Raw genomic sequence first — 15,436 nt, forward strand, 5'->3', positions numbered from 1 at the left:
TCCCCTTCTTGTAAGCACCCACAGCTATGGGAGCAAACCACAGATCCACATGTACACATATTTAAAATTTAAAACTCTTAAAAAGACCTATCAGAGTGATCTAGTCGATATAAAGAGTATCCTTAGCTCACCATTGCCATGGAGTGATCAGTGTAGAGGTGCGTGATCTACCCCTTTTTCCCGTGTTTCACGCTCTGACATTAGTGAGCTCCTCCAAAGCTGAATCATGATAGAACCAAAATGAATTCTTCATTTATAAAGTAGCTATCAATAATCGCTGAAGCTTTCCTTAACGGTGAATTTTCTTCTTCATAGGTTTACCACTGTCCCACACCCCATACTGGGCGATTACATTATTATGTTAATTCTCTCTACTCTCGGCGCATGATATCGTAATATGCAGCTGTTTATATCCTCGCACGCGGAATCACTATTAACACTGCATTACTAGTGTTTTATCATTATCAGGTGATGAAAGAAGCAGGCAAAAAACATCCAAAAATGTTGCGTGAGCTCAGTACACATCCATTTATTAATGCAGATGCCAGCGATTGCATCATACTGGGCATTTGGAAAAGTCATTAACAAAGCAGTCGCCTAAGATTTGAACACAAATTAGCCAATCGCACCGGCCTGTGTGTTTTTCAGACCCAGCAGCGGAATGGTTAAGAGAGATGACACCAAATCTGCTTCTGCTCCTCGAATACTAGACCGGCATGTTTACCCAACACAGTCAACATAACAGCTTCCTGTTCCTGTGGGGGGGTCTGCTCACAGCTGTGGCTGTGGGTGACAGTGGCAAAGAGATGTTCTGCAGCCAAATATTTAGATACAGACTCTGGAAAGTCAAATCATAAAAAATCCAGACAAGGCAAGTATTTGTAACCAAGTTGCATTGGGGGCATATAAAGAAAGTGAATTACAAAATCATGAGCAATTTACTTGGAGTAGATTTTACATTTCCCCTCCTAAATATATATATATATGTATATGAATATATGAAGATGTGACTTTTTGTTTTTCTGCAATACATAGTAGTGCTGCATTCAGCATAGACCACTGAATATTTTTAAAAGAAACATCTGGTCGTAGAGTTAGGTAGTCATAAATATTGTTAGTGTTTTCCCTCCAAGAAGTAACTTATCATAGGAAAGTTAAACAGTTCTTGCATTTCACGACTTCCCAAAGAATGAAATAGGGTAAAGCTGAGACAATGCTACATGGCAAATGCATCAGGTTACCATTTTTTCTTTCTTTCTTTTTTTAAATTACAAATGTGATGGGCGGGGGGAGCTTGGCAGTTTTAAAGAACACAGTTTCATCAATATATCAAACATTAACAAACTATTTAGCATTGCTTTGTGTAAGTTTGCTTCGAAAGCATTTCTTCACAGTGATATTTTAGAAAGGTTGGGAACTGGTCAGCATAAAATATTTCCCACCTTTTCTATTGTAATTTGTATGCAAAAATCATCACAATATATCTGCAACTATAAAATTACAAACTTTCTAGAAGTTGCTGCATTTCTAGGTGTGGTAGAAAACTGGATCTGCCGGGTGTCTACAATAAGGTAAGGGTAAACAAAACAGAAGTTGAGTCATAGGTGGTTTCCGATAGGTCACTCTAAATGAAGCTAACAAAGACAACCAATGAACAAACTCCAGAATGTTTTTGTAGTTTACTTCATAGAAGAGAAAGTGGTAATGAGAAGAACATTGTAAAAGATAGTTTTGAAGTTTCACTTTACATCATAATTTTGGCACTTCATGGAACATTTATTTCTCAAAGACCAGACTGGTATAAAAGTTTTTTCACATACCTTGTAGACAGTGTGGTTGATTACTGGCAAACATCAAAACGCAGTGAGTTTAAACATTCCCGTGAATTTTCACATGCATGTACGGGTCAAACAACGGGGGTTTATGAATTCACGAAGACAGCATTTTGAAGTATTTGTTTCAGGCACTCTCTTCAATAGACCTCATTTCAGACTTGAGCCTCACGAACTCTTTAGCGACATCGTCGCTGGTCCTCTGAGAGAGTATTCTAAGGATGGTTAAGCCAGTTTCATCCATAGAGAGATTTTTGAGAAGAGGGTACCACGCCCCGTAGCTCCCTTTCTCTGCTATGTTCTGCAGCTGAATGACTGTCATCCCAATTATTCTATCTTCCCGGGCGAAGCAGTAATCTTTCACTGAGAGGTGAAGTTCGTAGGCTCCTGGGCGGTTTTCAGCACCCAGCATGCTGTATGGATTAAAGATATAAAATGAGTCAAACTTGGACTCAACTACAGTTAAACTTCACTCACAGCTTGCTATATGGCCAGAGTACTAGATCAACTCTGTTTATTTACATATTAGATCATTATTATACAGGTATTGCTTGGAAATCAAACATCCATTTCCCCCTAGACATAACAATGATGCTTTGTGGCAGATATGTCAGACTTTTTGACATCGTCCTCTACAAATGTGTTGAGCTACACGTACAGATATCCTGGGATTCCTGCACCTGCTTACTTCACTGACAGTGAGAACATCAAATAGGGTTGGTGAATCAAATATTATGGTGTATTTAGTTATTAGAAAAGAGAGGCTCTGTATCGATAACCATAATAGAACCTGGGCGAGGGATACTGTTGGGACAGTCTCTGTGCTATTTCCTTGTCAGCTACAAAGAATCTTTACCCCCGCCTCCCAGAGAAGCTTTTCTCTCCAGGAGCCTTTTCTCAGGAGAACAGACTGTGAAGCACCTTAAGCATTCTTAAGATGTATAATTGCTACATATGTCCAGAGTACATCAGTTTCAGGAGAGGTTGGTGCTACAGTGTCCATTCTTCCCTCTGAAAACACTTAGCTTATACAGCAAGCCAGACATAGCTTGCTGCTGTATAGAATGGCATGTTAGGGAGGTAAGGGGCAGGAAGCAGGGAGTATTTCTTTCTCTAGCCCTTGTTTTAATCAGTTCAGATAGTCTTGTCTTTCTCAAGAATGTTCATCTATTTGTCACCAGCGGCAACTTTCAAATAGCGGTGATATTATTTTTTTTTTTTTCTGAAGCATCTTTTGCATACAGATGTTTGTTTACAGGTGACGTTGGTGGCTAAACTGGCTATTTATTTAGAGGCAATCTGAAATAAGACAAACAGGCAAGAAGACGGCATTCTGATGGGTAAGAATTGAAGAGTAGAACAAGACAGGAGTAGCCTTGTGTATTGAAATCACTGGCTTCCCCAAGAACATTGGTTTGGTGCCTCATAATTTTACAGCTGAATCTTGGCCCAGAAGGTAGATGTTAAAGACATTTAAACTAGATCAAGGTTCTTGTGTGATTTGAGGGGAAGGCTATAGATGTAAGAGCTGGTTTGTTAGCAGAGTTACTGTGGTGTTATCGGGACTATTGATACACATGGCCGGAGACAGGGGCTTACTACATAGGTCTGGCTGGGAACCTCCTATGGAGACCCAGCTGCCTTAGCTTAGCACTCTTGAGGGTATGTTTGGTCATATGGACTCTGTTTTATTTTCTCGATGCTCATTTCTCGGTCAGCTCATTTATATAGATACAGAACTTGAGAATTTTTCTCCATTCTAATCTTAAGTTATCCAATTATGTATTTGATATCTCTTCTTAAGATGCCAAGGGATCTCCAAATGAATAGATTAAAACAAAAATTCTTGCTGTCACCACCTCAGTCAATCATCACCTACCTTGGGGATCAGTCCCCAAACCTGGATCAAGGTTCTTGTAGTCAAGTATCTTGCCTTCACAGGGCAATGTCATGGCACTGCAGTGCTAGAGTTTCCCCTGTTCCAGCTTCCGGTGGATTTTGAACAACAATTCCTCCCATAAGGACATCAGAAAGAGTAAGAGGTTTTGATACCTCAGTTTCCTGTTGTGTCTGCCTTGAGTAGGTAGGTGCCTTCTCTTCATGGAAGATCTGTTTCTCGTGAGGGGACTGACAAAATTTTCCTTTCTCAACTTTAGTAATGTCCTTCTGTGCCTTCCCTTACAGTCCTACTGTTTGGACATGTTTGTAAAGTAGGTCTCAATCATCAAACAGTCTTGCACTCTACCGCTAGTCAGATGTAAATTCTCCCATCACATTCAGAAGGTTCATTTTTCTTTCCATCTGGCTAGTGGCTATTTTATCTCCTGCCTGGGCTATTATTGTAACGGAAAGGTACAGGGTGTCATCACATGCTTGGTCTCGCTTCCCTGTGACTTTCTGTCTACCCAACCAACACTATCATTTAAAGACGGATATTTGGAATTCAGCTTTTCATTTGGAAAACCCTCTAGGCCCCCTCAAGAGCTGAAAACCGCACTTCTACGTGAAGGCTTACCAAAGTCATTTAGTCTCACCCTCCTTCCCACTGTTTACCGCTTCTTTAAATGTGGCGGCCGTCCACTTGATCATGATAATCACACTTTTTTTTTTTTTTTTTTTTTAAATCTCTCATCTCTAGAAAGACATTTCTACGACAGCATTTCAAGCCAGCTACTGTGTTCAGGCCTGTAACCCCGCCTGATATACACAGCTGCTGAGGAAAGGAATCAAGCCTAGCTTGCTTGCCGTGTGGAAAACGGGAGGAGACTCGTGGGTTTTACTTCCCACTCTGAATCTTCCCGTAGGTTTTAGCTGCAAACCAACTACCAACTAGCATCCAGTTATGTGAAAAAGCGACGTTTTGTTTCTGACTTACAACTGGAAGGTTTCATTGTACTTTGGTGACCACGTGTTGCTTTTTGTCTTTGTCCCTTGTTTTCTCTTCTTGTCCCCTAGGCTGGGTCCCAGCATGCACACTTCCACGAAGGGGCGGAACATGGCGGTGGTCTGCCAGTTGAGGTCGTTGATCGCAATCACTGAAAAGCAGGAGCCAAGTTTTAGCTGATGAGTGTGTGGGTGGAATCTAGCGTCTTCCGCTGGGCGGGAGCTTGCATTTGAATGTGTTCTGACTATACCAACAAGAAATGTCCCACAAGTTGAAGCCTTCGATGCCCAGGAAAGCTCCTTTAAGGGAAAAGCTCAACTTGAAGCTTTCATTCATGTGAATGGCCCTTATAAGGGAAGGTAAAACCCTAATGATTTTTCATAAGCACGAGGGAAGCTCCATCATGAAACATTTAGAAAATAGATTAAAATTAATCCTATGTTAGTGCACATACTTTCAATATCCGTGCAAAAATCAGACCACCATAGATTATAGATATTTTTGTAATCAGCATTATTTACAAAACTTCGTCATGGTCATCTAATTCATTATTTCTTTTCCAGTTGCAAATTCCATCATATACTAAATGCTATGGCTATTTCCTATTTCAGGACTCACAAATAATTCTAAATAAACATGTTTATATCCCCTTGGTTGGTCTTGGCTATCAGTAGGAAAGTATCTCAAAATTTCTACTGCTACAGACTAAAAGTATGGGGATTGATATGTACATGTTTTTAGAAGACACTGAAGGATACTGACCCCTGATTCTGTATAAGCAGGAGTACTTTGGATTTGTTTTTCCCCTACGTATTTGTCATATAATCTCTTTCAATCCATAGAAGTTTAGGAACATGGTGAAATTAAAAGATACATTGGGGGACCAAACTGGATATTAAAATGATCAAGTCTACGATAAAAATAGAATACGGGAATGTTCAACAAAACGGCAGATTTTTAATGAAACCTTTCAGTTGGAAAGCAGGGCTCATTTGTTTTTATAACATCGAGCCATTTATTAACAAGGAAAACCAGTTAGAGTTCACATAAAATTAGTAGATTATGTGACTAGTTAAGAAAATACAGATCAGTTTGAGAAATTATATTTAATGGTAAAATAAATCCACTTTTGAAATTTAGCTCACAACGTATCAAGTCTTTACATGTTTTAAGCTTAAGAATTTGTTTTTCTGAAGCTGTTTTAGTCACATCCTATAGCAGTTTACATTTAAAAAATGTATACAAGAGAAATGGTTTTCATATGATTTCTGTAGATGATAAAAGTTAATAGGTGATGTATCTATACCCCAGTGTTGGCCTTCAGACCTGGGACAAGCAACTAAGGTGCCTTTTGAACCAAGGCAGACCTGACCTCCAGATTCTCCCAGCATCCCTTGGTCCTTACCTGTTTGAGGGCATGGCTAGCACACCCTGCCCAGTACCCTGAACTCTCCAACCCAGGGCAGGGCTTCCTACCCCCAGAGGCTCTTCACTATATAATCCAGACATTTTGGTTCCCTCTCCTCTCTCTCACTGCATTTTCTTTCTTCCCTCCCTCTGTGCTGTCTCCCCATGCACGGCAGCTTCCCTGAACCCACCGAGAACTGCTCCCAATAAACTCGCATTTATATACTTTAACTTGTTTTGAATTGGCTCAGTTCACCGCAGAATGGTTCGTATCATCCAGATGTACCTTTTACAGTGACTTTATGCTCTCCAGTCCCTGGGGTGGTGGTGACATCCACATGGACAGAGATCTGGCCGACAGTGTCTTTGGAGGAACGACCTGCAAACGGAAGAAATGTACTTAGCTTGCGTGTTCAGACTACATATCTGTGGACATCTATTTGTTTTGCTTAAGGATTAAGTGCTTATTTCTAGTAATATCTCATGTTGGGTACTGATCGATGCTCATGGAGTTGACAGTGCAGGCTTTGGACCTGGGCAGAGCCATTTTTTAAGGCCTATGACTGCAAATGCTGACTACCCTACATTCACTCAGTGGAAAGGCATCGGCTGCCCACTGCCTACCGCCATGAAGATGTTCAGTTCTCTCTCTCTGTGCTAATCACACTGTACTGATTGCATTGTTGCTTTGCACGGTCTTATGAAGAAAGTCCTACCCTGTGAGACATCACAGCCCCAAGAAGCAAAACAACGAGTCCGCATGCCGAGCTCCACTCCCGTGAAGCTCAGCATAGAACAAGAGAGACTAAGGGATACTAAACGTTATTGCTATAGGTAAGCTTAGAATGTACACACAGATCACCTACAGGGTTGGTAAGTCCACCACAGTCACAGTGAGTATGGGTTGGACATAGCTACAAGAGTCTTGTCATTTAGGGGCAGATAAATAAATCCAGGCCATCGCTGCATTCTCACACATCTGTGATCCTACAGAATCTATTGTGTTCTTCTGTATCGGCTTTCTCGTGTGTAAAACGAAGAGAATGCCAGCCACTTCCTATACCCATAATACTAATATACCGATTATGAACACACCAGCTTGAAGCATGTAAACCATTTCACCATATATCTTTTCACTTCCGAAATATTGTGACATTGTTTTCCCAGTGTACACCTGCTCTGTGGCCTGGAACCTCATGCCGACCACAAATGAACTGTTCAGGGAATCTTTCTTGAAAATGAATTCACTGAGGTGTTTCACTGAAACTGTCCTTATTCACACGCAACATGCTTCTCTATATTCCAGAGACTCCACAGCTCATGCAGAAAACGCTTAAATTTAACAACCATTTTCAGTAGAGTTGCAAGATACAAAGTCAACATACATAATTCAGTAGCTTTCATACCAATAAAATGAGGTTGCTGAGAAATTAGGAAAGCCATCTCTTTTGAACAGCCCCTACCCCAGTGAAGTTCCCAGGAATCAACCCCACCAAAGATGAAAGATTTCTGCAGTGAGAACTTTGAGGTGCTGACGAGAAGGGAAACACCAGGCGATGGAGAGGCTTCATGCTCCTGGATGGGTGGAATTAACGCCATGAAAAGGACCGTGTTGCCAACAGTCACCTACAGATTTAATGCAATTGCCATCAAAATTCCAATGACCAGCCAGGAGTGGTGGCGCACGCCTTTAATTCTAGCACTGGGGGAGGCAGAGGCAGTTTAATCTCCATGTGTTTGAGGATAGCCTGGTCTAAATAATGACCAGTATATAGTGTTCCAGTACAGCCAGGACTATTATCAGGAAGCTATGTCAAAAAATAAAATCCAGTGGCGTTCTTCACATAATTAGAAAATGTATCTTAAGAGAAGGAAACATGAAAGACCACATATAGCCAACACAGGCCTAAGTAGAGAGCAGGTTGCTGGAGGTGCCCTAACGGACTTTGAACTATTGTGTGCTTATAGAGTCAAGTATGGTAGCACAGAAAAACAAAGGAACAGGTAAACTAAGGCAGTCCAGAAATAAACACACAGCTATGTGCAGATGATCTTTGATAAAAGGTGTCAAGGAGAAAAAAAAATTAGTTCAGGAAACCTGAACTGCTGAACTTGCCGGAGGGAAACGTAGAAAGTTACAGTTAAGTTGTAGATACAGGCAGGAATTTTCTGAGCAGGAATCCCATTGCTCAGGATACGGTCCCGAGAATCAACACACAAGACCATAGGAAATGAAAACGTTGCTACATAGCAAGGGAGGCCATCTTGGCCAGCTCTACAGACATCTAGACTTTATAATAAAGAATCAAGGTAATTAAACATAAATCCACAAAACTGTCGATCAATAAGGGGTAATGAAATGAATAGTTTAAAAAAACCATAAAAGTCCAATAAATATTTTAAAAAATGCTCAGCATCCATCTCTCTCAGAAAAGGGCAAACAAACAAAACCACTAGGATTCCATATTACCCCAGTCACGATGGCTGTGACCAGAAAGGCAGCTGAGACAAATGCTGGAGAGGCTTTGGGGAGAAGACACCTTGTCCACAAGCTGTTGAGAGTAGGTACAAAGCACTGCGACAATCAGCATAAAAGGTTCTCAAAAAATTAAAAACAGAAAGACCACGTGACCCAGCTAGACCTCTCCTAGGCACATACCTGAAGGAGCCCATACCTTACCATAGAGAGATTTGTGTGTCTCTGGAACTGAAAAGCTTTACACTGAGTGAGATGACCCTGTCTCAAAGACGAATCCTCAAGTGGCCTCCGAGGCAGATTCTTGCTCTTAATGTTTCTATTTACATAGATAACGGGAGAGTGACTATAGACTCTGAAACCAGGTGGGAGATCACAGATGGGAAGGAAGGGCTGAGGTGTGGTCACAGGTCACATGAGAGCAGAGAGGAAGTGAGTGAGTGTGCGGGTGGCAGAAGGAGAGAGGAGGGAAGGAGGAGAGGCAGGGGAAAGGTGAAGGGGGCAAAAAAAGCAAACCCAAATTTTGTTTGGAAAAGGGCATAATGAAACCTGAAGATTTTGCAAGCAATTAAACATAAAATGTTGAATATTTATGGTAAATACTGACTGAATAACCAGGATCAGTATACAGATAGGAGCCTGTTGTTCATCACTAAGATGCCCTCTTACAGACACCATTTTAGGCTGCATTTGACATTGAGAAGGAATCATTATGATAGTAAATTTTCAAGGGAGGAAGAGGAGGAAGCCCCCTCACCCCAGATGGTTTCAACAACTTGGACATTAAGAATGCAGACTGTGACAGCAGTAAGGGAGCAATAGGGTGCACAGCTGGGCTCCCGTGATTTAAGAGCAGTGGAAAAATAATCTATACCATCCCCACACTGGTACTAAGCGTATGCTGGAGTTTTCCTATGCAGGATGATATGCCTCTCGCTTTACGCTTGCGCTCTCCATGCAGGATCGACCTCCCAGCCCCCTACACACATAACTCTAGGTATTTCTTTTTCAAACACTCAGATCTTTTGCATACTGATTACATTTAAGATTATTCTTAGGTGTATTATTGTGTTGCCTCTGTGTATGCCCATGTACCACCTGGGTATAGTATCTACAGGATGCAGATGAGGGCATCAGATCCCCTGGAACTGGAGTTACAGATGGTTGCAAACTGCCATGTGAGTGCCGGGAACTGCACCTTGGTCCTCCAGAAGAGCAGCAAGGGCTGTTAAAACCATGGGGTCACCTCCCCAGCCCTGCACTTTACCCTGTGTCTGTGTATATATTGTACTTATTGGAGGTTTATTCTTTAGTATCTTATCTTACTCCATTTAAAAGCAGATACATTTTCTATTATAAATTACACTAGGGGAACCCAGTAAATTTTAGCAACAAGATTTCTTTTTTTTTTTAGTGGAATATTTCCACTTAATCTTTTGAGGCTTGCAAATATACACAGGTTCCTCTGAGATAATAACCTAATGTAATGAAGAACTTTTCCTATTAATCGCTGTGGCCAGATGTACTGGCTTTACCTTAGAGCACCAATACCTGATAATGCTAAAAGCAGACACATTAATTATTCTCAATTCATCATCTATGCCTTCCTACTTGCTCCAAGAGGCTTGTAGACTGTACGTAGCGTCAGTTGTACTTATACTCCAATGTCTACATAGGTTTGGCCCCTGGAGAATCCTAGCTAGAAGAGAAAGGACAGGATAGTTCACCCCAGGTGTTTTCTTTAGGTACTGTCCTCTGGGTTTCCTTGGATGGCTGGATCCTGTAACAGATTTTCTTCAAGCATCCCACTTTAGGTGCTGTTCTCTTCTCTAGCTTTTAACCTCTTCCATTCCTGTGTAGCTTTTGCCAAAGGGAGGCTATCATACTGTCCCTTCTAGCTGTGTTACATCCTGCCTATGTCTTTGTATGTAGTTACTGTTAAATTCTCCCCCATCCACCTTAACTTGGCTGTTCCTGTGGGTTGTAGAGTTAACGACATCAGTGTACTAACTATTACAGGAAGGCTTCTAGACTTCCACAGTATTATTAGGTTCTGTGGATGAATGAGGTATCTTTGGTGAAGGAACACAGGGCTCAACATATCATACTACTTCAGAGCTGTCATTATGTGTGCCATGGGGGAGGGAGGGAGGAGGGAGTGCTTAATCAGGCTTCTGAAGGTTGATTGGAACTTGTCTAGTGGACAAAGGGGATTGAGTGACAATTAGGCAGCAACCACCACCTATAATTCCAGCTGTAGGGGATCTGACATTCAATACTGACTTCTGTGGGACACCCACACAGGTTCTCTCTCTCTCTTACACACACACACACACACACACACACACACACACACACACACACACACCTGCAAATAAAGATAAAAATGCCTTGAAAATCTTAGTTATCTTAGCTTTAAATATTTTAAAATTGAAAAGGGCCCAGGAAACCAGGCACTCCAGTTGTTTGCTTTAGACATTAAGCCGAGGCTAGTACATTGACAAAGTTTCTGTGTCTGGGCAGAGTTAGTGGTGGTCTTCTTATTTTTACTGCGCAAGATTCTGATCATAGATAAATAGTTCAATTTTACAAGAGGCCTTCTAAAAACTAAAGGACAGACTTTCATACAAAAATTAACACCACCTCTCCAACAACGGTAAAAATGTGGGAGGCATGATCCAGGGAAGTTCAATCATCATGGCTATTTGTTCATGCCTGAACATTTGAAAATTAGAAAAAAAATTATAAAACCTAGCCATTCAACCTTGCTTAGTGCTCGAGAACTTTCTGTGCAGCCAGCCAGCCAGCTACAATCTGCTTCAACCTACTATGACTGCAGGCAACCGTGAGCAAGGGGAGCCAGAGGCGTAAGGAGTACTCCGAATGGCTCCCTGCTTCCCTTTCCACCAAGTGTGATCGGGAAGGCAGACTCACACTGAGGGAGCCCTGGAGGATTTCTTTCCTTCCAGGCAGTTACTTCAGTCGATAAGGTCAATACTCTCACGGAGCTGACTAGTCCGAGGCTCAGACCTTTGTAGCCTCAGAACACTGGATCATTCTGTCAGTAACCACAGGTGACTGGAAGGTGGGTATGGATAACTGGGTTAGTTTGCATGAAGTCTTCTCATGTGAGGATGAGCCAACACATGGCGTGTGATAAGGGGCTTTTTGAAAAGCAGACTGCAAGCCAGAACTTTAATCACAGGGGAAAGACTTAGAGAAGAAAGCCTCCCTTTGGAAATGGTGTTCCTAAAGCTGGAGTAAAATATGGAGCTAGAATCAAAGCAGAATAAAAGCAATTTTCTCTAGGTGGAAGTCTTGAGTTCTAGGAATAAAAAAAAAAATTAAATTCATTTCAGAAAAATTAATGAAGTGTAAACCACACCAATATCCAGGTAGTTGAAATGTTTAAATTTCATAGATACAGGGCAAAATGTCCTACAGAATTTCATAAGTCTCTAAGAAAGAAGAGAGAGTCCAATTGGCTGCTTTTTTTATTCCCAAAAGAGAAATCTAGAAGGAAATGAAGCAAGGCCTACTGTTATGAAAGAGTCGATGATCCTAGACTTTTAAATTTAGCCAGTTGCTTCTCATATATTTATGTACAGATGAAATGTCAAAATTTCAAAAGCTCAGGAATGTTTTGGTATTGTGCCAGAAAAATTACTCATAGACATATCAACCAAAGGAACCCAAGACTGGCAAGACCCTGTGGCCCAAAGCATGGCAGAGACCATGAAACTTTTATTATTGTTGTTATTATTATTATATTATATCATCATTATTATTATATTATATTATTTTTATATTATATTATATATAATATATATAATATAATATATATATAATATAATTACATTATGTTAATCAGTGTCTGTGTGAGACTGTGAGCATGTGAGTACAGGTGCTAGTAAAGGCCAAAGGCACTAGGTCCCATGGAGCTAGGGTTATGGGCAGTTCTGAGCTCCTGACATGCATGCTGGTAATAAAAATCAGGTTCCTTACAAGAGCAGTATGAGTACCTAACCACTGAGCCATCTCTCCAGCTCCAGTGATGACTATTAAATATAGCGATGTATTGTACTTTCACTATCAGGTAAATATTAGTTGTTATGTTTCTCCTGCTCAACTTCAGGAGAGGTTCACACCTTGCATGCCTCTTTCTGCACGTGACACAAAGAAGAGGCTCCACAGAGGGACTTAGAAGGACAGGGATGATGGGCGGGTTGAGCAGGAGCACAGGAATCATGGGTAGGTGAGGCAAGGGATGATGGGGAGGTTGAACAGGAACACGGATGTTAAGGAGGAATGAATTCTTTCATATTAACCTTCAAAGGTTTCTTCTCTTGGATTTAATGTTAAGTATTTTGTAAGTCACTCAGTGGTTAATACATTTTAGTGGAGATTTCTTACAATAAATGAATACTGGTCTTGCCTGGCCTAGACCCAGAAGGATTCTCTCCTGAAAGGTCATAGATGTAGGGACAGGGTTCCTCCTATGCAGAACATTGTGCATTCAAATTTGTAAAAAGCAACTGTTTGGATAGATGTTCCCATAGTCTGAGATTTACTCAGTAGCAGCTCATAAACATTCCTGGCAGTCCTTTAACTATGAATATCTAGGGAGTCAGGGTCATGGCTATTTGCTGAATTCTAATTGACATGGTGCCTAGGAGAAAATGAGATACTAGTGACCATAAAAGAAGAAGTGAAAGAGAGTTTTTAAGTTATAGAAGTCATCTACAAAAAAAAAGAAAAGCTCAATGGAAAAATTGACCTAAGGTTTTGATATTACGTGAAATTTTGTAAAAGGGAAAAAAATGACTTAGTTTACGTAAGACCTTACAAATACCTTGTTTACAAGGGCAGAGATAGGCAGAAGCTCAGTCTCTCCACTACATGCTTTGGGTTTGCATCCAGCATGTACTAGCTGGATGACGTGGGGCAAGGCACTAACCCTCTCTGTGCTTCCATTTTATTAGGTGTAAAATAAGATTTATAGGACCTGCACCTTTTAGTTGTAGACATTAAACAAATTATTACTTGTAAAGAACTTACAAGATTATGTAATATATAGAAAGGGTTTTGTAAACATTAGACATTCTTACTGTGATCGTTTCATCTTATGGAGCTATGCATCTATGAACTGTAATAATGACTGGCGTGGGTCACAAAATAGACCATGGGTCCAAGAGTGGCATGAATCTTAGGGGGTAACCAGCTGCTTTCTTATTTGATGTAAGGCCAGCTCCACGGGAGGAAATGTACGCTTAGTACTGTAAATGTGGCCAGTAACTCATGAGCCGGTTACTTACTCCTTTTATTTTTTCCAAATCGCCCTCTAAATTCTTATCTCTATATCCAAACATTCGTGTAGATCTCAGACCTCAAAAGAGAAGTCTCTCTGTGCAATTGGAGGGTGGTTAATGTGGAAAATCACAACTGGTTAGAGGGCAGAGAATAAGCGTCTGTGAAATGCTCAGGTATACAAATTGAACATCTATCTCTATCACCCTGCCCACTAAGGCTCAGGACCATCTTAGAAGATGCCTCTTGGCAGAGTAAGAACCAGAGCTGGGGGAGGGGTGATTAGCAGATGGAAGCAGTGTCTTTTGGACTACAGCTATATATGTTACATGGACAGAGCTATAGCAATCATGTGCTCAGCAGCTGTGGCTGCCTACTGAGATGAAGCCAGCAAACTTATCGGCATGCAATAGGGAGGGGCCCAGGGCCTCCTACACCTAGCTGAGGAGCTGTTGACAGTTGATGGTTTCTGAACGAGGAAGAACAAGTTTTTAAGTATGTGGTCCCTGGTAGGTAGACCACGCTCCTGGGATGGTCTCAACCTATGGGTATATGGGTATCACAAATTGGTCTTAGTGGATTATTAAAAATGAAAAAAAAAAAAAGGGAGGTCATGAAGTTAGGAGGGGTGCAGGGTGAATCAGGAAGGAGTCTTGGGGGCTAATGGGGAGTGAATATGATAAAAAAACATATACATGTATGACATTATAAAAAAATTAATAAAAATATATTAAAATAATCATTACCTTCATTGCTGAGGAATTTCTTTCCTATGAATCTATCTTACAGAAATACTTGCACAAATGCACAAAGATGGGCAACTAATATTTTAGTAAGGGTTAAAAAAAATTAGGCGTCTTAGCTTGTGCATGAAGAATAAAACAGTGAGCCATGACATGGTTCTTATAGAACACCGTGACTCCATGTGAAGAAGAGTGACGGGCATCTGTACCTGAGTTACAAGCAATGCAGAAACATAAAAAGCCACCCAGCATGGCAGGATGAACAGCCAAGCCTGTGAGTATCACGAGGTAGAAGCACGGGAGCCCTGCGCTCTCCCTATCCGTGGGAACACAGGCTTCCCTCGCGTGGCCCTGTCGCATCGACCAGGACGCCACCCTCCCTGCCAAGCCTACCTCGTGTGTTCAGATTGCTGACTGCAGCAACTAATTGAGCAATGTTGCAGGAAATTGGTGACACGCAGCGATGGGTGGATGGAGCCGTGTCCACAGTGGTCGCATAATAGGCACCCGGGGAAGGCAGAAGACAGTTGACTTCCGTCCTGTCATCAACCCAAAATGCTCCTCTCACCGAGCGCCCAAGTCCTACCAGCCGAAAGCCATTTAAAAGAATCCAACAGAAACTAGCCTTTTTGTGGATAATGATGCCAGAAAACCGAAAGAGGCACCGTGCTGCGGGTGTGCATTAGAGTTCTCTCTCTGCTCAGGGCTTCACTGTAAAAAGACAAAAAGCTGGAAATTGAGAAGCTACTGTGGGAAGCGAGAAACGGGGCGCTGTGGCCCCTCTGAG

General features: G+C 41.4%; 1 protein-coding gene across 1 annotated transcript in view; it reads right to left on the minus strand.

Annotated features, from left to right (window-relative positions):
- Positions 1-511: 511 nt before the first annotated feature.
- The window catches only part of Unc13c (unc-13 homolog C), a 415,893-nt gene continuing 400,968 nt past the window's right edge, over positions 512-15,436 (minus strand). Inside the window, exons 30-32 of the mRNA XM_055598476.1 lie at positions 6,410-6,502; positions 4,708-4,867; positions 512-2,245 (exon numbers count right to left, since the gene is read on the minus strand). Of these exons, the coding sequence (XP_055454451.1) occupies positions 1,960-2,245; positions 4,708-4,867; positions 6,410-6,502 (539 nt within the window). The 3' untranslated portion in view covers positions 512-1,959. The remainder of the gene's footprint in view (positions 2,246-4,707; positions 4,868-6,409; positions 6,503-15,436) is intronic.

The sequence above is a fragment of the Psammomys obesus genome, unplaced genomic scaffold, assembly GCF_907164565.1.
Source record: "Psammomys obesus unplaced genomic scaffold, mPsaObe1.curated_primary_1811, whole genome shotgun sequence".
NCBI lineage: Eukaryota > Metazoa > Chordata > Mammalia > Rodentia > Muridae > Psammomys > Psammomys obesus.